Genomic DNA, 24,443 nt, shown 5'->3' on the forward strand with positions numbered 1-24,443 from the left:
AACAAGCTACTTGCATTCTGGGAAAGTAAATCTTTCGGCGGGCATTTACAGCACACACCTGTGCCATAGCATTTTAATTTCTATGGCACAGGTGTAGCTCCTTTCATGGTCTTATTTGTATATTTTTACAGTGCATGAAAATGCACTGTTCTGTTATCCGAAGTCTTATTATTACAGGGCATGTAATTTCTGTGTTTAAAGGATAATTCCGGTGTGATATTGACCTAAAGTGTGTTGAAACATGATACCGAGTGTGAACGTATGTCTCATAGCCCATCTCGGCTTGTCCCATGCACTCCAAAATCTGGCGCTAGTTAGCCGATGCTACCAACAGCTTTTTCAATGGTGGTGCTTCGGCATCAGGCTAGCCATGCAAATAAATCACTGTTTTACACCATTTACGAGGCTCAATGTATCTCCACACTTCATTGGTAGACTTCCGAGGGCCCTGACATTTAAAACGAGACATTGAGAACTTTGAAAAAGCACTGGTAGTTTACTTACAAGACGATTTATACAGACAGTATCTTCACGAAGTTTAGCGTTTGCAGCCATCTTGAATTTAGTCACGATAAGTTGAGCGACGAGTAAGAATGTTCATTCTTACTTGTCGCTCGACTTATCATCAGCGGAAGTCTACCAATGAACTTTGTAACGTAGGTCTTGAAAAGGACACCTGTGCAATGTATTTTTCGTTTCTGAGATATTAACAAAAAACAAGCTTATTTTTCCCCATAGACTTTGCATTGGCACTATGACATCACAATGGCCTAATTAAACTGATTTGCACCTGTATCAATTGCCAGCTGCTCAACTAGGCCCCCTCTAAGAGACAATTAAACTGATTGCACCTGTATCAACTGCATTCTGCTCATTAGGCCAACTCTCTCTGTGTCTCTGTATTCTACAAGGATATAAGGCACATTCCATCCAACTTTCTATCCATCCATCTTCTTCGAACCATTCACTCATCCACCCATTAAACTATCTAACTAACTTGATATCTAACTAACTAATTTCCCCTTGGGGATCAATAAAGTATCTATCTATCTATCTATCTATCTATCTATCTATCTCATGTTTGTCTCACGTTTTAAGCATACAGTCTGACTCTCTTTAGACTACAGATCCTGTTCACACTGCATGAAAAGTGTGATTTTCGTCCCCGTAAACGACCGGAGATCTCCCTCATTTTCGGTAGTTGACGACATTTTGCAACCAACTGTTTCCTCTGCCTTAAAAGCAGAGGAAAGATTGATTAGGCTATATATAAGTAGCTACTTGCCATTGTGTGTGCATCCATGGTAAGTCGTTTTAACATTTAAAGTTATGGCAAGCCATCTGCAATTAATTATGCCTAGAAGCAATAAAAGTACAGATATTGATAATAAACTAAATGCCTGTATTGAAGTATTTTGATTCCCGGCGCTAATAGGCATTTTAACAGCAACTATGCACAAAACATTAGGCTACCTCCCGTCAGAGCACCTTAATTAGCAATAACATGCGGTGATGGTTCTGTAGCCTCCTTAACAGCTCGGGAATATCAATGCAGCAGAGGTATGTTTGTCACCTACATATTTATGTTTTTACAAGCAAACTTTTTGCATCAGCTTCAAATTCATTGTGACGCTATACGGGTCTCATGAATGATAGATTAATGTTATTATGTAGGTTGGAAGTTATCAGAACATACTGTGAAACAAAATTTTTGCATTACAACTTTGCTGATAACATTTCAAATAAATGCCAGTTTTTGTGTAAACTAGACGTGTTTCATAGCCTTTCGCTTGTGTGTAGTTATTTGCTAGATTTGGACAAGAGCTTGTGATAGCATGGGCTCACACAAACTGTCAAACATAGTCCACTAGCCTATTTGGTGCACCCCTCTTCTTTAAGCTTATATCTTAATGTGTCTATCAACACACTGTATAGAACTAACTCTAACTGTATAGAATGTGGTGATATCAGAGCAAGATGTTACAGATGGCAGATAGGCAGAGATTTCAGTGGCATCAAATTAAGGCACCAAAATCCATGTTGTTATTCGATGTCATTGCTACTGTCTGCCATACTGCCAATCCTATATTCAATGTATTTGAATAGTATAATGTGGGATGGGATTACATTTCAGGACAATAATAATGCAATAAATTGGTTCCATTATTATTTAGATATCAAAGGACTGTTTTTTATTTGACATTTTAATAAATTGCAGTTTGAGGACCCTATGTACATTGATAAGCTTCATATATTGAAGTCTGACAAACAACTGTGGTTTTGTCCACTAATGACTGTCAACCACTTTATTTACAGTACCGTATCTGTACATGTCTGATTGTGCAAAGCATTTTATGTTGAAAACTGTCTGCTCTTCATGTTTATGATTAATGCAGTAACCAGCAACCATGGGGGACGGTGATATGGCCACGTATGGCAAAGCTGCCATCTACCTTCGTAAGCCCGAGAGGGAGAGACTTGAGGCCCAAACCAGGCCCTTTGATGCAAAGACTGCTTGCTTTGTGGTTGATAAAGAGGAGTTGTACGTCAAGGGTACAATTAAAAAGAAGGAAGGCGGCAAAGTCGTCGTTGAAACGGTTGAAACCAAGGAGGTACTTTAAGCAAGGCTGTTGAAATTGCTCTGATGTAAAAATTACATTTTCACAGAAAGTTTATTGAATACATCTCTTTGATAACGCTGTTTTCTACATTGGTTTTAGGAAAAGACAGTGAAGGATGACGAAGTCTTCCCCTTGAATCCTCCCAAATATGACAAAATTGAGGACATGGCCATGATGACCCACCTCAATGAAGCGTCTGTCCTGTATAACCTCAAAGAGCGTTATGCAGCATGGATGATCTACGTAAGCCTTACACTTTTAAATAAATTAAGAAAATAAAATGAATTTAAAAAGCTAAAAAAACTATTTTCTTCATTCTAGACCTACTCTGGACTTTTCTGTGTCACTGTGAACCCCTACAAGTGGCTCCCAGTATACGACCAAGAAGTGGTGGATGCCTACAGAGGCAAGAAGCGTGTGGAGGCCCCGCCCCACATCTTCTCTGTCTCTGACAACGCATTTCAGTTCATGCTCCAAGGTATGCTTTCAGTTTTAAATCCATCACTAAATAATACATTATATATTTGATTAGTTTATGTAAAATGAACCATTCATATCAATCTCTATTTTGCCCCACAGACAGAGAGAATCAGTCTGTCCTGATCACGTAAGTGTCCATGCATCCCTTAAAACTTTTTACATTATTAAAAGGCTAAACCTTTACATCATCTTCTATGTACTGTGTACTGGTACACTTTGTAATTATGATATAAAAAATTGCAATATCTTCTGTTTAATACAGCGGAGAATCTGGTGCTGGCAAGACTGTAAACACCAAGCGTGTCATCCAGTACTTTGCAACAATTGCAGTGGCTGGTGGGAAGAAAGATGCATCATCCGGCAGCAGTGGAAAAATTAAGGTACAGGACCACTTGCATATTAATAGGCTAATATTCACATAGCAACACAGACATTAACTTCAATGACGATATATGTATTGACTTGCAGGGCTCTCTTGAAGACCAGATTATTGCCGCCAACCCATTGCTGGAGTCTTATGGTAATGCCAAGACAGTGAGGAATGACAACTCTTCACGTTTTGTAAGTTTAGTTTATCATAGAATAATTAGATAGAATCAACTTTTTAGGGTTTTTGTTTTAACTCAAACTTATCATGCACTTTGTTTTATATCTATTAATATCTCTTTTTCAAAACATCCTCCAATGTCTACTTAAACCTCTACACTATCATCTTTTGCTTTTTTTTATTAGTAAAGGCAGTATTTATTGTTACTCTTAGGTCTATTACTGAATATTTATTGAATACTTGAGTATTTTCCTCATGTGTAACCTGCTTTGGTTAAAAGCATGAGCTAAATGAATACATGTTATGTCAAAATGTAATCTCAAACAGGGAAAATTCATCAGAATTCACTTTGCCACATCTGGAAAACTGGCTAGTGCTGATATTGAGACTTGTAAGTATAATTGTTCCAAGTAGAAATGTTCTTTTATTGCCTTAAATGTATCAATTGACAATACATCCTTCCCTGCGTAAAAAGACCTGCTGGAGAAGTCTAGAGTGACATTCCAGCTTCCTGATGAGAGAGGCTACCACATCTTCTTCCAGATGATGACCAACCACAAGCCTGAAATTATAGGTACGGTTTTTGGTTTTCACCAAACGTTCAATCAATAAATGTAATTCTGAATTTGTAAATTATTTTTTTTAATCCCGACAGAAATGTCCCTCATCACATCCAACCCCTATGACTTCCCAATGTGCAGTCAGGGTCAGATCACTGTGGCGAGCATTGATGACAAAGAGGAGTTGGATGCCACAGATGTAAGTCTTCAAATAATGGGTTTTCCCCTCTTCAGTTTCTTGAAGATAGTTTTAAAATAATCAAACAATTTATCATTCTAGGATGCCATTGACATCCTGGGTTTCAATGCAGAGGAGAAAGTCACCATTTACAAGCTGACTGGTGCTGTGCTTCATCATGGCAACATGAAATTCAAGCAGAAGCAGCGAGAAGAGCAGGCTGAGCCTGATGGCACTGAGAGTAGGTTACAACACTCTACTAAATCAGTCAGTTCTAGTAATAACTACAAGGTACTTGAGTATAAGTTTAAGTTATTGAGATAATTTTTTTATGTTAAATTAAAGTTATGGAGTGTCTATTTACACCCCTGGTACGAATAGCCTTGGCCACACAGCTGAGCTATTCACACCGGTGACATAACAACAAAAAGACATTGCTCACGTGCACAAAAAACATGGCGGACATTCTTTTGCAGAAAGTGAAGAATTCTGAAAGGTTTCGGCACTAATATCTGTTCAGATTAAGTTTAAGATTGCATTAAGTTTAAGATTGCAAAAAGTTGTGTTTTATTTTCATACTCTTGTCACATACAACCGTCAGTTTGTTAGTTAACAGAAATCTTGTGAATATGACGTTCAGGCCTATAAACTATAAGTTTACCCGCAATCACCATTTACATGTTGAAAAGGATAGTGCAGTGGTCACAGATGTGGGCTAACATGTGGGAGACCAGGGTTCGTTTCCCGTGTGATGCATTTTGGCAGAGTGAGTGTGCATGTGTATCAACGTCTCAGGAGAGAAGGCGCGCAATTTGAACAAGAAATCGGTTCTCAAACGGAAGTTTTGATTGCAATAATTAGCTAGTTCATGCACCAGGGTGTAAATAGCATACAGTACTATATACACCAGGGTATGAATAGCATCCACTTCTAACAATACAAACAGCATGCCTTATTCAGAGTGTCTAATACACAGCTGAGCTATTCACACCCTGTTACGTAACAACAAAAAAAACATGTTGCTTGTTTTTTTATTATTATTATTACATTGTGTGATCAATATGCCAGAATAAATCACAGGGGTGCAAATATCTAGGGAGAGGAGACTGAGGTGGACAAACTTGTTTCATATGTTGTCCCAAATTTGTTTGGAGTGTGGAGTATGAAATTGGTCGCTATACATTTCACCAAAATGCTTCACTGTTGCACATTTTTTAGCTGCTGACAAAATCTGTTACCTCTTGGGCCTGAACTCCGCTGACATGCTGAAGGCTTTATGCTACCCAAGAGTGAAAGTCGGAAATGAGTATGTCACCAAGGGTCAGACTGTGCCACAGGTATTATTTTAGTCACTAAAGAGTTTACTTAAGATCACAATCCACATTGCAGTATTTGGACAGAATTACTAGTAGTAAAATGACCTGCTTTTGTCCTTATAAGCATTTTACTTTTTGGTCTCTGAGCATAGGATGACCCCTGCTATATTCTGTTTCAGGTCAACAACTCAGTTTCGGCCTTGTCCAAGTCCATCTATGAGAGGATGTTCTTGTGGATGGTCATTCGTATAAACCAGATGTTGGACACTAAACAGCCAAGGCAGTTCTATATCGGTGTGCTGGATATTGCTGGCTTTGAGATTTTTGATGTAAGCATAAGTTAACACCATTTTTCACTCACACCACAATGTAGTATAATCTCAGTAGGGAACATTAATATTACAAACTGTTTTTCAATCACAGTACAACAGCATGGAACAGCTATGCATCAACTTCACCAATGAGAAACTGCAACAGTTCTTCAACCACACCATGTTCGTTCTGGAGCAAGAGGAGTACAAGAAAGATGGCATTGTATGGGATTTCATTGACTTCGGCATGGACTTAGCCGCTTGCATTGAGCTCATTGAGAAGGTCAGTTTTAATCAGTCAAATGAGCCAAGTGCTAGATTTGTATTGTTTTATAATAGCCACTTTTAAAACTAAGCTCATTTTTCCAACAGCCTATGGGAATCTTTGCCATCCTTGAAGAGGAGTGCATGTTCCCCAAGGCCTCTGACACCACTTTCAAGAACAAGCTGTATGACCAGCATCTTGGCAAAAATAAGGCCTTTGAGAAGCCCAAGCCTGCCAAAGGCAAGGCTGAGGCCCACTTCTCCCTGGTGCACTATGCCGGCACTGTGGACTACAATGTTACTGGGTGGCTGGACAAGAACAAGGATCCACTGAACGATTCTGTTATACAGCTGTACCAGAAGTCGGGAGTTAAACTCCTGCCTGTCCTGTACCCACCTGTTGTTGAAGGTAACAAAAAACTACACAAGTCTACAAGCTAATGTAAAAATACCCATTGATGAATTTATATATATGTATACCTCAATAATTGAATAATGTTTATGTCAACAGAGACTGGTGGTGGTGGTGGTAAGAAGAAGAAGAAGGGTGGCTCCATGCAGACAGTGTCATCACAGTTCAGGGCATGTATATTAATCCAATAACAAACAAATCAATCATCTAAAAGAAAGGTGAGGGCATGTTTTGATTGCATTCTTATCCCAACAGGAGAACTTGGGCAAACTGATGACCAACTTGAGGAGCACCCATCCTCACTTTGTGCGTTGTCTGATTCCAAATGAAATTAAGAAACCAGGTAAAGTGCGCTTGGAAGTCAATAAAGATGAGTGCATTACTCATGTATTGCATTGAGATCTAATGACATGTATTTGACAGGTTATATGCAGAACTTCCTGGTCATCCACCAGCTCAGGTGCAATGGTGTGCTGGAGGGTATCAGAATCTGCAGAAAGGGTTTCCCAAGCAGAATCCTCTATGGTGACTTCAAGCAGAGGTGAACTGAGAAAGCCAATGAAGTATTACACTTATTCAATACTGCATTTATAGAGGAGAAAAGTAATGTTCTATATGGACATTTATTTATTCTGTCCAGATACAAAGTGCTAAATGCCAGTGTCATTCCTGACGGCCAGTTCATTGATAACAAGAAGGCTGCTGAGAAGCTCTTGGGATCCATTGATGTTGATCACACGCAATACATGTTTGGACACACAAAGGTAGATAGGTTTCATGCAATCTATTATCTGTATCTCATGAGTACAAACTAGAGCACAGCTTTTTCTGTGTCAGATAGATGCTTATATTTTCATTCATCCCTCAGGTGTTCTTCAAAGCTGGTCTGCTGGGTGACCTTGAGGAGATGCGAGATGAGAAACTGGCTTCCCTGGTCACAATGACTCAGGCTCTCTGCCGTGCATACCTGATGAGGAGGGAGTTTTCAAAGATGATGGAAAGGAGGTAAATTTGTATATCAAAGGAACCCAGAAGTCTAAAAGACTGCTATAGTATGAGTAGTAGGCCTATTAATTGTAAAGTGTACCTCGTTATCCCTACATGAAATGTATTTCTCAAAATATGTCTGAGAATTTCACGATATCACAATAACAAAAGTGTCTCGATATTGTCATGGACATGTGACGGTATCAAACCATAGGTTTGGTATCAAGCAATAGGTCTTCTGGGCAAAAAAACGGTTTAGTTTCAGCTGCCATGGAGCAGAGTGAAGGGAAAATTAAAAATACAGAGACCATCATCCTATTCGTGCCTATTATCCTTTGCGCTTTGCTCGTTGGTTGCCTGTACAGATCTAGGCCTACAGCAAAAATGGTAGATGCCGGTGTTGGCGAGACAATATAAAGCATGAATACAAGAGTTTCAAGTGTCAAGTGTTTCTCATGCTATTTTTTCATCTGCGCCTCCTCCGGTCTATATTTGATTAGACCTGTTATAAGAGTTGAGCTGATGACGGGATCTGTCCATTTTCATTATGGTATGGTTATGGTATTTAACAGACGCTTTTGTCCAAAGCCACCTACAAATAACAACAATACAATAGTTAAATTTAACAGTACAAGACATGTACAGGCTACACACACACACCTTATGCAACTATGCAGTGCCTCCAAACGAGAGTTTGAATTCACGGAGATGTTTTATGTATCAACCGAATGACTTAACTCATTTATGAATGCACCATTAGGCTACTTTCTGTCTAATGTAGGCTATTGGTGTCTTAGTTCATAGACAAACGGAGTCAGACTGAAACATAGCCAAAAAAAGGTAGAACTGCGAAGGAGATCGGTGATCTGGTAGTAAATGATCATATACGATTTTGATATGGATGCATCCCTTCTTTCTACACAATTCATGTAATTATACAGTCATTCTACAACCTATATTTAAGGATACATTTCACCACCCTTCTTGTGTAGGGAGGCTGTCTACACCATCCAGTACAATATACGCTCATTCATGAATGTCAAGACCTGGCCATGGATGAAGGTTTACTACAAGATCAAGCCTTTGCTGAAAAGTGCTGAAACTGAGAAGGAGCTGGCCGACATGAAGGAGAACTTTGGGAAACTCAAAGAGGAGTGTGCAAAGGCAACAGCCAGGAAGAAGGAGCTAGAGGAGAAGATGGTGTCTCTGGTGCAAGAGAGGAATGACCTGGCGATGCAAGTGTCATCTGTAAGTGTATATTGTATCATTTCAATATTCACAATCATACCACTACCCAGTCTCAGCATTGTGTTTTCAATACAAGTTATATATTGTCATGCTCCCATCATCAATTTACAATAGGGAAATGAGGGTCTCAATGATGCTGAGGAGAGGTGTGAGGGTCTTATCAAAAGTAAGATCCAGCTCGAGGCCAAGCTCAAAGAGACAACCGAGAGACTGGAGGATGAAGAGGAAATCAATGCTGAGCTGACTGCTAAGAAAAGGAAACTGGAGGATGAGTGCTCTGAGCTCAAGAAGGATATTGATGATCTGGAGCTGACGCTAGCCAAAGTGGAGAAGGAAAAACATGCCACCGAGAACAAGGTTGGGATTTATAAAGGGTTGATTAATGTAGTCTGTAGCATCTTATTTACACTGTTCACTGATGTAAAACTTTCTATGTGCAGGTCAAGAACCTAACTGAAGAGATGGCCTCTCAGGATGAGTCCCTTGCTAAGCTGACAAAGGAGAAGAAAGCCCTCCAAGAGGCCCACCAGCAGACTCTTGATGATCTTCAAGCAGAGGAAGACAAAGTCAACACTCTGACCAAATCAAAGACTAAGCTTGAACAGCAAGTGGATGATGTAAGTACAAAAATCAACATTTGACAACATTACACTGAAATTTGACCATTTACCACATACTCACCTCACACTTTAAATTGTCAGCTTGAGGGTTCCCTGGAGCAAGAAAAGAAGCTCCGTATGGACCTTGAGAGAACCAAGCGAAAGCTTGAGGGTGACCTGAAGCTGGCCCAGGAGACCATCATGGATCTTGAGAATGACAAGCAGCAATCAGAGGAGAAGATAAAGAAGTAAAGGCATTATTTATTATAAAATATCACTGTTCTATTCCCATGTATGCAGCCAACTTCAAAAATGATTCTTCCTTTTTAAATCAGGAAGGACTTTGAAACAAGTCAACTTCTTAGTAAGATTGAAGATGAACAATCGCTTGGTGCTCAGCTACAGAAAAAGATCAAGGAGCTTCAGGTTTAATTATTCTCCACCAACTCAAACTCTGATTGTTTTTGCAGTTTTCTGTTGTACTAACATAATATTTTTTTTTCAATAGGCCCGCATTGAGGAACTAGAGGAAGAGATTGAGTCTGAGCGTGCAGCTCGTGCCAAGGTTGAGAAGCAGAGAGCTGATCTCTCCAGGGAACTTGAGGAGATCAGTGAAAGGCTTGAGGAGGCTGGTGGTGCCACTGCTGCTCAAATTGAGATGAACAAGAAGCGTGAGGCTGAGTTCCAGAAGCTGCGTCGTGACCTTGAAGAGTCCACCCTTCAGCACGAAGCCACTGCGTCAGCTCTCCGTAAGAAGCAGGCAGACAGTGTGGCTGAGCTGGGAGAGCAGATTGACAACCTCCAACGTGTCAAGCAGAAGCTTGAGAAGGAGAAGAGTGAATACAAGATGGAAATAGATGATCTCGCCAGCAACATGGAGGCTGTTGCTAAAGCTAAGGTTGATGAGATGTTTACCCTCATGTTATTGTTTAAACAAACCAACTTACAATAAACGTTTTTCTACTAATGGGCATTTTCATAAACAGGGAAATCTGGAGAAGATGTGCCGCACCCTCGAGGACCAACTCAGTGAAACCAAGGCTAAGAGTGATGAGGCTGCCCGTCAGGTCAATGACCTCAGTGGTCAGAGAGCAAGACTTCAGACTGAAAATGGTGAGCTTGGCCGCCAGGTTGAGGAGAAAGATGCTCTTGTGTCTCAGCTGACCAGAAGCAAGCAGGCATTCACTCAGCAAGTTGAGGAGCTGAAGAGACTGAATGAAGAGGAAGTCAAGGTACTGATACCTAAGCATGAAATGAAGAAATTGGATTACATCAGTCACATTTGGGGAAATGCTTTCATAAACACCCTTACTTGTTAACTAACAGGCCAAGAATGCCCTGGCTCATGCTGTTCAGTCGGCTCGCCACGACTGTGACCTTCTAAGGGAGCAGTTTGAGGAGGAGCAGGAAGCAAAGGCTGAGCTTCAACGTGGCATGTCTAAGGCCAACAGCGAAGTTGCTCAGTGGAGGACCAAGTACGAAACTGATGCCATTCAGCGCACTGAGGAGCTTGAGGAGTCCAAGTATGTGCTAAAGATGCAAAAACACAGTTTTGGACATATTTTGTTCACGAAAACAATTGTTTTTTTTTTTTAAAAATCATCATATTTCCTGTCTTAAATCTGATGTTTTTTCCTTCAGAAAAAAGCTTGCCCAGCGTCTCCAGGAGGCTGAGGAGCAAATCGAGGCAACCAACTCAAAATGTGCCTCTCTAGATAAGACCAAGCAGAGACTCCAGGGTGAGGTTGAGGACCTCATGATTGATGTGGAGAGAGCCAATGGTCTAGCTGCCAACCTTGACAAGAAGCAAAGAAACTTTGACAAGGTAATACATCCAAAACATCATTCAGATATGGAATGTAGGTAAATAAGTATAAGACTCACAAAAACAACTCCTTCTAAAAGGTCCTGGCAGAATGGAAGCAAAAGTACGAGGAGGGTCAGGCAGAGTTGGAGGGTGCCCAGAAAGAGGCTCGTTCTCTCAGTACTGAGCTGTTCAAGATGAAGAACTCATATGAGGAGTCTCTTGACCACCTTGAGACCCTGAAGAGGGAGAGCAAGAATTTGCAACGTGAGTCAAAAACAACCCAATACATATCCCACTCAAAAAATATTAAGACTATCTTTGCTGTAATATAACTGCATATTTGCAGAAGAGATTTCGGATCTGACTGAGCAACTTGGTGAAACTGGAAAGAGCATCCATGAGCTTGAGAAGTCCAAGAAGACTGTAGAGACTGAAAAGACTGAGATCCAGACAGCCCTGGAAGAGGCTGAGGTAAAAAAATCAGGAGGGCTTTCCTACACAGTGAGAAAAATGTATTAAGATGCTGTTTATATTTAAAAATTCTTGATTTTCTTGTTTAGGGAACTCTTGAGCATGAGGAGTCCAAGATTCTTCGTGTCCAACTTGAACTCAACCAGATTAAGGGTGAGGTTGACAGGAAGCTTGCAGAGAAGGATGAGGAGATGGAGCAGATCAAGAGGAATGCCCAGAGGATAGCCGACTCCATGCAGAGCACTCTGGACTCTGAGGTCAGGAGCAGAAATGATGCCCTGAGAATCAAGAAGAAGATGGAGGGAGACCTCAATGAGATGGAGATTCAGTTGAGCCATGCTAACCGCCAGGCTGCTGAGTCCCAGAAACAACTGAGAAATGTGCAGGGTCAACTCAAGGTCAGTTACGCAATAAAGCAGTACAAGGATCCTACCTTACCATAATTACTATTTGTTTAATAGTTCAAGAATGTCCATAAATCATTATATGATTTTGTCCAAACTCTTTCTTGGTAGTATGGCATGTCTTTTGTCATTCCATGTTTTTTATTAGGATGCCCAACTGCACCTTGATGATGCTGTCAGAGGACAAGAAGACGGGAAGGAGCAGGTTGCCATGGTTGAGCGCAGGAACACCCTGATGTTGGCTGAGATTGAGGAGCTCAGAGTTGCTCTGGAGCAGACAGAGAGAGGCCGCAAAGTGGCTGAACAGGAGCTGGTTGATGCTAGTGAGCGTGTTGGCCTCCTGCACTCTCAGGTGGGGATATATTTTTCTCACCCCCAAAAAATCTTTTTCATCGTACTCGCAGTTCTTTCAAAATATTTGTATATACCATGTAACATATTTGAAATTATTTCTGAATGTTAGAACACAAGTCTGATTAACACCAAGAAGAAGCTTGAGGCTGACTTGGTTCAGATCCAAGGTGAGGTTGATGACATCGTCCAGGAGGCTAGAAATGCTGAGGACAAGGCCAAGAAAGCCATCACTGATGTGAGCAATGTTTTGTTTTGAACGTTAGTACTTTATATTATGAGCTAAATACTGTACATAGCTTGTGTGATCTAAAACAAAATTTCCCATTATTCAGGCTGCCATGATGGCAGAGGAGCTGAAGAAAGAGCAGGACACCAGTTCTCATCTGGAGAGGATGAAGAAGAACCTGGAGGTCACTGTGAAGGATTTGCAGCACCGCCTGGATGAGGCTGAGAATCTGGCCATGAAGGGTGGCAAGAAACAACTCCAGAAACTGGAGTCCAGGGTAAGTGATTAAATTTGTGTGAGATATTCAGAATGTAATAAATAAAATGAAGACATTGTGAAATGAAAATCTTGCTTATGTAAAGGTTCGTGAGCTGGAAAGTGAGGTTGAGAATGAACAACGACGTGGTGTTGATGCTGTCAAGGGAGTCCGCAAATACGAGAGGAGAGTGAAGGAGCTCACCTACCAGGTACAAAGTTTCTTTAACCACTATTGAACAGCATTTATCTTGTGGAGGACAATGATTGACAGATTTTTTTCTTTTCAGACTGAGGAGGACAAGAAAAACGTCAACAGACTGCAAGACCTGGTTGACAAGCTGCAGCTGAAGGTCAAAGCCTACAAGAGACAGGCTGAGGAAGCTGTAAGTTGTTTCTTGTGTTGCCTATATGGTCAAATGTATTGCCTTTCGCATTAATAAAATTGATAATGTCTAATATGAAAACACTGTACTAAAATAATAAAAGATAAACAACTTTTTGGTTCATCTGCACTCAAACATACTTTCTCATTATTAGGAGGAGCAATCCAACTCCCACCTGTCTAAGTTCAGGAAGGTTCAGCATGAGCTGGAGGAGGCTGAGGAGCGTGCTGACATTGCTGAATCCCAGGTCAACAAGATGAGAGCAAAGAGCCGTGATTCTGGAAAGGTAAATCTAATTTGCCATATTTTAATGTATTATAAGCCTTCATATGTTCATAGTCAATTTAATTTCATTCCTCAATTTCTCTTTCTCAGGGCAAGGAGGCTGCAGAGTAAATCCTGTGAAATCTTCTAACCAGTCACTCATTTGGATTAATATCCTGATTACTGTGACCACTCTGTAACTCCTACATAATAAAAGTCTCTTCAGAATATGAGTTTATTGTTTTTTTTTTTTTTTATTACAATCAGAATTAATTGTGGTCCGAATTTGTACCATGTTTTGACTCCCCTATTTGCATTTAAAATCACTTTAAGATTTAAGATTTAAGATTGTTGACTAAAACAGACTTGTTTGCCAATAATGAACAATGCGGTAACACTTTCTATGAAGGTCACGGTTATAATGAGTTATGCACAGGGGTTAAAGTGGGTGGGGGACGGGGAAGAACGCAGTTCCGCCACCTCAGTTAAATTAATAATAAATATATTCTTTCATACCAATGATATAGTGCGATGATATTGGTAAAATAAATAGTGAGTTAATTTTTCGTGTGTACAGAGGTGACCAAGAAGCTAGCAATTCTTGTACAAAATGTATTGCTACACCACGATACTCAATATGTTGTCCAACGGTAATTTTTCCCTGTTGCACCGACACTGTATTTTAGGGTTCCCCCACCTGCCAAATCCCACTTTAACCACTGGTTATGCATACATTCATTACACCTTATAATGCGATCATAAGTAATTATAATAATAATTAAAATAGTTCACAAACAAGCATGAGACTCTTTAGCAATCTTCATAATGCATTATGAACTGTTGCTTTAATGCAGGGGTGGGCAAAATGTTTGGCTCAAGGTCCACATTGGGTTTTGAAAATTGGCCGGCAGGCCGCACCCAACACCCCCCCCCCCCCCCTCACATACACACACACACACACAAATACATTTTTTATAGCCTATCATTTAGTATCAACAGTAATTTTGTTTTAAAATATGAATTGCTCTTTAAAAAATACTGCTAATTTGATGCTGTTTAACAAACGTATAAATTGTGCACTGTCGCTTTAACACCAATTCACGTTTAGTTCTCAGTGATCTTCTGCCCGCTCTGCTATGGCTAGTGTTGTACCTGGCTGTGCCCTATCTCAGTTTATAAATGGTCAGTAGTGGGAACTACTGTTGCCCTCATGATTTCCTTTTAAAATACCGTTTCTTGGTAACACTTTACAATAAGGGTACACAATTTAGCATTAGTTACAGTAAGTATTATTTAAGCATTAACACACACTTAATTCATCATTATTCTTTAGAGAACATCTCCTCTCATAGCACCACTTACAACAAGTCTTGCTGATCCTAGCACTTACAGCCATCTTAAACTGACATGTAGCTGTTAAAAATAGCACTTATTGATGCATTTATTCTTACTGTACTCTACCGTTTTTAAATTGTCCTAAAATTGTTGAGAATTGCTTTAAAACTTAAACTGTTTACCATTTTGTTAGTCGCTTTGGTTAAAAATGCGTCAGCCAAATGTAATTTATTATGTATGTTTACAACATTACTTAAGGATTAACAAATATGTTTTTCCTCATTAATAGTCTTATTTAGTAGGTGTTATCAGTGTGTTTTCTTTTCTTATAAATGATGAATTCCTAATGTGTATACTGAATTTATGATGATTTCATAAGGTACAAACCATACTCATAATTCTTAATGTGTACATATTAAACTCATGATTAATTCATAAGGTACAAGCAGTAAACTAATTCACAATTCCATATGTTTACATACTAAATACATGTTGAATTCATAATGAGCTAGAGATTATGTCAATGTTACTTTAGATGAATACCTACCATTTAATTGCCAATTCAATGTTATTCAGACTTCATCATAGACCTACTGTTTGCCAGCTGGTCGACAGTACTGTGTGCAATGATGTGTTGTGTCTGTGACAAGTGAACCTTTTAGAAGTCTTGTGGTATCTACAGCTTGCTGAAATTGTATTGTTCAGCAAATTTATTTAAGTTACCGTCCCATTCAGATGACACTTTTACTACATGAAATCTTTTTAACCTTAATGGATGTTTTTTCTTGAGCTAATCATTAGGTAAGTGTAACCTAGATTAAAATAGTTTAATTTAATGTTAATTTGAATAAATAACAATAATATACACAGACAAATTTCATAATATTCGGCATATTACATAATATTAGTTCATAATTCAACCAGGTTAAATAAAAATTAAAATGAATATCCAAGTTTTAGTAATACATCCTATTAGTTTTGTCATGTTAAAAAGTTTCCTAGTACTTTAAGATACTGTTGTATAAGAATGGCTGTAGCACTTCCTGTTGTGGGTAAAACGTCAGATTGCAAGTGTAATGGCTTGCCTATAATTCAAGTAATATATAATACACTTCAATAGTATGCTGAGCTCTTGGAGTGACGACCGACCACCTTAAGTATTATTCCACACTGGTTTTTATAAACTGATGCATACATCAATACAATCGTAGGTAGCATAGCGTCCCCTACTGGTTTGGTGTGATAAACCATAGTAGGCTATTACCAATACATCACAGCAAGAGATCAACGCAAACGCTAACGTAAGGGAAAAATTTTGTGCTTTGTTGGATTAGGATTTTGGTAAAAGTGGACTCACTTCAAACCAACAACTTTTTTCCTTCTGGATGAGAGATAAGTGGTTTTATTCATGACAGAAAAAAGAAAAACTAGATGTACCACAGAGCGGTACAAAATATGACCGCTGCCCAGTCCAGCACATTTTTTCAACAAAAATAATGCATATATGATTCTAACTGTCTCCCTGAATTGCATTATGCACACTCAATTCTCACTGGTATCTGCTAGACAACAAGTACCAAAACATGATTAGTTCATAGATTTCACATGTAAAATACATTTTATACAACCCTACCCCCATCTTGCCTGTTCATAATTCTGAGAAATTCTTGAATTGTGTGCATGTGTGCGTGTACATGTTTATGTTTATGTGTGTGTGGGTGGGTGTGTGTGTGCGTGCATGTGCTTGTGTGTGTGCATGTGCATGCATGCGTACATATGTCTACTGTGTGAGTACTGTACTGTATGTGTCATACGTATGATTACTGTGAATGTATGTGTGCGTGTGTATCTGTTTATGCACATGTGTGCATATGGAATGGGTTAACATGACCCCTGGAGGCAAATATACGCAAAAATTTGGTCATCCTAGGCCCTACGGTTCTCAAGATATTCACAGAAAACTCTGTTGGTGTACGGTCACTAAATGTACACATAAATTATTTTATTGTATGGCCCCCCCATAAACGAAAGTCCACAAACTTGGCATGCATTCGAAGGGTGTCATAATGATCCTACACTTTCAATTTTGTGCAGTTTTGACCATGTCAGCCAGAGATATTGTGATTAAAACACCTAATTTTTTGCTTTTTAATTTTTAACTAGGTGGTGCTATATATGAAATAAGTGGTAATGGGATGGGTTGACATGGCCCCTTAAGACCAACATACAAAAAAAAGGTGGTCCTCCTAGGCCCTACGGTTCTCGAGATATTCACAGAAAACTGTGTCCGGCCACTTACAGGCCAGTTGGTGTACAGTAACATAAATTAATTTATTGTGTGGCCCCCCATGAACGGAATTCCACGAAACTTGGCGTGCATTCAGAGGGTGTCATAATGATCCTACACTTCCAATTTCGTGCAGTTTTGACTATGTTAGGTCACAGATACCTGCGAATACAACACCTCATTTTTACTTTTTTGTTTTTAACTAGGTGGCGCTATACATGAAATGAGTGGTTATGGAATGGGTTGACATGGCCCCTTAAGATCAACATACAAAAAAAAGTTGGTCCTCCTAAACCCTACAGTTCTCGAGATATTCACAGAAAACTGTGTCTGCCCTACCCTCCTTTCGGGGGGGGGTCCAGTCCAGGAAAACGATTGTTCCATGCTATCCATGTGGGGCTACATGCCCACCAAGTTTCGTGTACCCCGGTCTTTCAGTGTCCCAGGAATCCTTGACGGAAATTTGGCCATGCGAAAAAGAAAAAAGAAAAAAAAAAATCTGACTAAACCGAGGAACACAATTGTCTCTCAGATTTGGAGCATTTCTACCACCTGCTGCTTCCCTGCTTGGCTCCATCCTGCTCCTGAGGATTGCTTAACAAAGTATGCCTTGATTTCCTATCATATTTTGACTCATTTTAGCTGACACATTTCCTATCAGCTGAATTTGTTCAAAAAAGAAAACACTAGAAAATACAGTCTACACAGTTACATTATTGGGAGTTCTCTTGCTCCAAAGCAAGGAGAAATGGCATTTAGCTATTGTAGCCGGCCCAACTAGATTACGCAGCTGTAACACCTGTTCAGCCTGCGCAGCCCTCTGTCCCGTTGGCTGCGTCGACCACGCCCACTCCAGTCTTGCTCCGCCTGCTCCAGTCCACTCCGCTGCCGGAGTTCTAAGCACCGGCAGTCTATCAACTAATTAGCCACTGGCTTTAAAATGACTCTGTCTCCCTTGCCTCAGTGTGAGGTATTGTATATAGACTGGCGAACTTCAGGAAAAACTCAGGAATCAAGTTTATTCTGTTACAAGCAGAGAGGGTACAAAAAAAATGGTGTTTTGTACAGGCCTGGAAGGCCTAGGTAGGCCTGTACCCAACTTCTCCCTCTTCCGTTCTACATCCTTCTAGTCTTAGTCTAAGTCCAAGTCTAAATCTGACAAACATTGCAGTTTAGTTACTTTTGTAAGGGTTAAACAAAGGAGAATTTTGGCGCCAAAACAAGCCCACTTGGTTGGCTCTCCACTTGGCATCAGAAACACCTACTCACACCCACTTCACACCTATCTGAATAGCATGAGGAGAGATAGCTTATATATCAGAAATATCACTTATAGAATGTTCCAAACATTCTCACAATCAAATCATTACAATCCTTGTACTGAGACTATCACAATGATACCAGACATGAATACATTTACATTTCATGACACATGGATACATTATATCAAGGTAACATCCTTTGTCCTGTGTACCTGATAGCCCTTGAACCACTACATTAGCGTTTCATTGGGGGAGGGGAGGGTGTCTTTGTTTTAAACCAAGAAGGGCCACATGGATAACAGAAACTAGTCTAGAAATTAAATTATTATTAATTTTAACAGTAAAATTATTGCTATCAGAGCCGTGTGTACCCGTTATCCATTCCCGAGACGGAGGCAATGGAGAGTTACATCGACGAAGCGCTGAATCAGGGATTTATTCGTCCGTCTACTTCACCTGCTGCTTCAGGGTTCTTTTTTGTGAAGAAGGACGGAGGTCTGAGACCTTGCATAGACTATCGCAGTTTGAATACTAGCACAGTCAAGTTCAGTTATCCGCTCCCTTTGATCCCCGCTGCGCTGGAGCAGATGCACAAAGCTATCTTCATACGAAACTTGACCTCCGCAGCGCCTATAACCTGGTTAGAATTAGGGAGGGCGACGAGTGGAAAACAGTGTTTGTCACCACTAGAGGACATTACGAATACCTCATTATGCCATATGGATTAACTAACGCCCCCTCCGTTTTTCAGTCCTTTATGAACAAGATTTTCCGAGACATGATTAACAAATTTTCAATTGTTTTTATTGACGATCTTCTGATATACTCTTCAGATCCAGTTCAGCATGTGACCCATGTCCACCAGGTGTTGTAACGTCTCAGGGAGCACCAGCTGTTTGTCAAAGCAGAGAAGTGCAAGTTCAGCCGGCCAACAATTTCGTTCCTGGGGTATGTTCTTGGACCAGAGGGAGTTTGCATGGATGACCACAAGGTGAAGGCAGTTCTGGAATGGCCAGTCTTACACACAGGTGAAGGAGCTACAGCGGTTCCTGGGATTTGCAAACTTCTACAGACGCTTCATTCGCAATTTCAGTGCAGTAGCGGCACCTCTCACCGTCTTTATTCGAAAGGGTCAGAAGCTTCTTAAGTGGAATGACCAGGCTCAAGAGGCTTTTGACAAGCTGAAGAATCTCTTCTGCTCCGCTCCGGTCCTGAAGCAACCCGACCCCGCACTGCCTTTCGTGGTGGAGGTGGAAGCTGTATCCCTGCACTTATTATTCTTACAAACTCTCACCAGCTGAACGAAATTATGATGTGGGTAACAGAGAACTCCTTGTAGTAAAACTGGCCTTAGAAGAATGGAGGCCATCGCAACCTGGAGTACATCAAAGGCGCAAGGAGAATGAACGCATGACAAGCCAGGTGGGCCTTATACTTCACACGTTTCAATTTTGTTGTTACATATCGCCCTGGGTCTAAGAATAGCAAAGCTGATGCTCTGTCACAAAGATTTTGTTCCCAGGACGCAGTCCTGGGTCGACACTAGGGATATTCTGGACCCGAATATGATGGCGGCGTTCCACCGGAGCCGTCCAGACCGCCCTGCACCTCGTCGCCGGGGACGGCCGTCGACTTTAAGGTTGTCGGAGCCTCCCGTGAAGAGTACTGTAACACCTGTTCAGCCTGCGCAGCCCTCTCTGTCCCGTCGGCTGCGTCGACCACGCCCACTCCACTCCAGCCCTGCTCCTCTTCGCCGGAGTTCTAAGCACCGGCAGTCTATCAACTAATTAGCCACTGGCTTTAAAATGACTCTGTCTCCCTTGCCTAAGCATGAGGTATTGTTTCTGTTGGAATTTACTAAACCGTGAGATTATTGTATTGCGAGATTTACGACGTTATTGTTCTTTGACCTTGTTCCGTACCCTGACTTTGATTCTTGGACCTGAGATTTTGGATTATTTGCCTTACTGTACCTGTGAAACTGTGTATGACCTGGATTGTGCTACTGGATTTTGCCACTGGATTTGCCCTTTGTGTCAATACTTATAAAAGTCTTCTCCGCATCTGAGTCGTATTCATCACAGCAGCACTGCTCAATCAACGTAATACACTTCCGCATTTGAGCTTGGCTTTAAATAGCAGCCATTGTTGGCTTCTTTGCGGCCTGACTTCTCGGAGTGTACCCCCCTTTAGATCACTGGTTGTTGACAGATAAGCTTGGGTTTTTGGCCATATGATGGGTCCCAGAATTTAATGTTTCATTAATTTATGTAATAGGTTCCTATTGTCGGCACTGAACCCCAGGCAAACATTCCGCCACTTCCCCCTGTTTAAGCCTTGGTAGTCCTGATCAGGTGCGTTTTATCTTGCATGCACGCATTGCTTTCTTGTGTTTTGATGGTTTTAGTATTTTAATCTGCCGATCGTTAACAGGAAGGCTTGGTGCGACGATGACTGGGTGAAAGACGAGCTTTCTTAGAGTTGGTAGCCTACAAGGTAATATTCACCCATTGTTATGGAACGCACTGAATGCCTGTTCTATGTATTTACTGCAATATGTGATGTTAATATTGGCTCCGTTTGCTTTTAGGAAGAACTCCCGTTAAAGGAATTATCCGGAGTAAAATGCACTTTAGATCAATTTACGGATGATTGGGAGTACATACGTTGAGTTGACATCAAAATCATGTCATTCGGATGTGTTTTGAGAAAGTTTGATTTTACTGTTTTTAGTCAAAACCCGGGCATGTCATTTCGCCGCTACAAACCGCTATTTTTATACCTCTTCTACAGTTCCAAACAACATTACACTTACGTGGTAGTGAGTAGAGGGTCCCTTAAGCCAAACCGAAGTATCCAGAGGTCTTTATGTGGTCGGATGTGCTGGACTGGGCGGCGGTCATATTTTGTACCGCTCTGCGGTACATCTAGTTCCTTTAATGCCACTGCTGATTTGCCATATGTATTTTGTTTTCTGTGATTGGTGTAACTTGTTTGTGTTGTCTGCGATAACTGGTTGCCCGTTTAACACTATCGCTGGTTAGGCTACACGGCTGGTGTAGGCTACGCTTGGCTTGTCCTGTCGCGTATGAATGTATGTCCGTGTCCTTGTTTTTTTTGGATACATGTGTTGGTTTCTTTGTTTTGTTTGTCAAACCAACTGTGTTCGTTCAATCCCTCTAAAAAAAGTGCATCTAAGAAACAGTCTCTTTCTCTCGTAGCCTATTAGTTCCGTTGCTGGAGAGTTTACACATCAGGCCCACGGATGGTGCAGGCCCTTTTCTTCCTCCCCTCTGTTCACTGCATGCTTAGCGAGTCTTTCTGGTGTTCACCCATAAATGTGTGACTGCACTATTTGCTTGCTGTGAGTGTAGATAACTGTGTGTTTGGTGTGTGTGAATATTTTCTCTTGCACAGGTGAGGGGTGTCTTGGGGTCTTCCTTCGCCCTCCAGTGGCTCACCTGATGCTCTCTCTCTCTCCACGGCGGTATTGACTAGAACATAAATATCTATATCTAGGCTATCTAGTTTTTCAGACTGCATTTATTGGATGGGATTGATATGATATCAGTAGCTCTATTTATTGTTACATATTTATTGGACCTGTAATAAAATATATAGTTTTACTAATTGGCTTCCTTCCCCAGCTTATTGTCCCACTAAAGGTCAATAAAGTACTGAACTTGAGAATCTGATCTCTGCTCTCTTCTGTTTTACTTACGAACTTGTTAAACTTGTTTAGAACTGTACGGTGGGATTTCCTCCCCTCTTTTTGTCCCTCTGGGTGGCATAGTCGGGTCATTGTAATTTCGGGACTAATGCTGGCCCCGGTCACACTATTATGCCACACAGCGCTGGAATCAGCCCAGTAACAGTTCTTAAAAAGAAACCCAAAACTGAAGCTTTTTCATATAGCATTTGTCGATGACTGAATTTACTTTAGATGGGTTATGTAAAATAAAAAGGTTTATTACAGTGCATGAAAATGCACTATTTGCTTGCATTTGCTTGCAGTCTGCATCAGCCTTTAGAGGGAGGGAAAGTGAAAACCAGCGCCCCAAGTGGTTGCGTTCCTATCGAAGAGCAGCTCCAATGTTAAGTCCCATAGACCTATTTTAAAAATCAGCGATGTTATCCACCAAAAATATTGTTCAGTGTCTATACAGTAATAATCTTCTAATTGTGAAAATGTCAGACCCTATTTTGCCTTATTTAAGAAAATCGAAATGGCTCCTTTTGTTTCATAAACGAACTACAAAAGAAGTCACGTGACTTTACCCTTCGACGTTAAACGGTAGCATGGTTTGTTTATTAGCCTGGTTAGTATGGACACTTAACAAGGTTAACACCACGCGCTTTACATCACGTTCCGTTATAACAAAAATATGTTAAGCAAATTGCCGTATTGATTAGTTAGAGATTAAGCGGCCAAACATGTGACGTCACATGCAGCTGTAGTTCCTTATCACCGTGTTACGACAAAAACTCAAAACAATTCAACTGATCCCAAAAATAAGGTATGACCACTTGAAGCAATAGAGGTGACCCCAGTGCCTAACATGTGGAAGGCATTAAATTAAGATCCCAATGTGCACCGAGATATATTTTTTCTAAAAAAAAAAATCCCATCCACTCCGCTAAACTCTAGGAACGCAACCACTAGATGGCGATGATATTACTTTCCCTCCTATAATCACTTTACTTTGCACCTGCCTGTTGCTTTCAGGTGCCGATTTTCGATGTTCCGTATCCATGCATGCGTAGCTAGTCATTCACTTCGCCACAACTTTTAACATGTGATGCCGTCACAGACCAGTAGCTTACCTTACGTCCGCTTCAACCAGTAGCTTACCTTACAACCGCTTCAAATTGTTGCCACTGTTCGGGTTGTCCGCCCGGTCTTATCGACGGAAGAGACAAGTTCCACGGCTTTTAAGGGTTTTCTCTTTCACCCTAGTCTCGTGTTAGATCCTAGTTGCTTAATGATGTTAACGTGTATCGCTGACAACGCAAATATGGTTGCTAAACTTTCTGACGAAAATCACCTATGATTTACCTATGTTCCCCGCTATTTGTATGGGACCGGGGAACATAGGACCCTTTTTGTAGAATCTGACCACGGAAATTGCATGGGATATGCTTGCGAGTGCACATTTCGTGCACAAACGGTAGCAAAGTGTATTTTTCTGTCAATGTTGCTTGCCGTAGCACACCAGGTAGACCTACACATACACGCACGGTGCAATATTGACACAAGCCAGAAGGGCGATTTTCCTAACTTCCACGTTGAGTATAGCGGAGTAAAAGAATAGATGAAGAACATTTTTTATAACATAGGCCTACAATGGTTTTACTTGTGTAGTGCTTCTTTACTGAATACAACGAGTTCAAAGTTAACATTCTAGGTAACTTCGCATTGGCCGCTTCAGCACTAAATTGAGGACAGCAACACACACGAGCTGCACCTCTCACAGAAGAAAAGCGCTACAACTACATGCCTTTTCAAGTTGATATTTAATTGGTTTGTTTTGTTCATTTTTCCATTCGCTGGCACGCTGCAGGGGGGACTGCGCGTTGCTCCGAAGCCCCTTCTGACTCGTCAATAATCCAAAAATGTCCCTTTGGGTCTACAGCCCAGTATAGTTTGATATCTCTTTGTTCCATTAAAATTAATCCCATTCTTCCGACAGCTCAACTAAAGGCTATTTTAGATCACCTCCTTCACCTCTTGTACAGTAAGAATCAACAATGACATGCCAATTGCAAAGACAATGACAAGCTTGGGACTGAAGCCATGCAGACTCGGCTAGATTTAAACACAGCAGGCCGTTGCAGCAAGACAGTGAGCCAATCCTAATATCATAGGAAA

General features: G+C 40.7%; 1 protein-coding gene across 1 annotated transcript; it reads left to right on the plus strand.

The window, feature by feature from the left end:
- The first annotated feature begins 2,396 nt into the window (after positions 1 to 2,396).
- Positions 2,397 to 13,918, plus strand: LOC121694833 (myosin heavy chain, fast skeletal muscle-like). The gene is made up of 38 exons (XM_042075211.1): positions 2,397 to 2,612; positions 2,721 to 2,864; positions 2,943 to 3,099; positions 3,201 to 3,228; positions 3,364 to 3,481; positions 3,570 to 3,662; positions 3,976 to 4,039; positions 4,124 to 4,222; positions 4,304 to 4,407; positions 4,489 to 4,627; positions 5,605 to 5,723; positions 5,882 to 6,031; positions 6,126 to 6,296; positions 6,386 to 6,686; positions 6,789 to 6,859; positions 6,945 to 7,032; positions 7,113 to 7,230; positions 7,330 to 7,453; positions 7,558 to 7,694; positions 8,669 to 8,924; positions 9,039 to 9,281; positions 9,365 to 9,541; positions 9,626 to 9,771; positions 9,859 to 9,949; positions 10,032 to 10,421; positions 10,510 to 10,755; positions 10,850 to 11,046; positions 11,165 to 11,348; positions 11,429 to 11,594; positions 11,677 to 11,801; positions 11,891 to 12,199; positions 12,354 to 12,557; positions 12,669 to 12,794; positions 12,892 to 13,062; positions 13,148 to 13,252; positions 13,331 to 13,426; positions 13,581 to 13,712; positions 13,802 to 13,918. The coding sequence occupies exons 1-38, from the start codon at positions 2,409 to 2,411 to the stop codon at positions 13,820 to 13,822; spliced, it is 5,814 nt and encodes a 1,937-aa protein (XP_041931145.1). The 5' UTR covers positions 2,397 to 2,408; the 3' UTR covers positions 13,823 to 13,918.
- The last annotated feature ends 10,525 nt before the right edge of the window (positions 13,919 to 24,443 follow it).

The sequence above is a fragment of the Alosa sapidissima genome, chromosome 20 (genome assembly GCF_018492685.1).
Source record: "Alosa sapidissima isolate fAloSap1 chromosome 20, fAloSap1.pri, whole genome shotgun sequence".
Taxonomy (NCBI): domain Eukaryota; kingdom Metazoa; phylum Chordata; class Actinopteri; order Clupeiformes; family Clupeidae; genus Alosa; species Alosa sapidissima.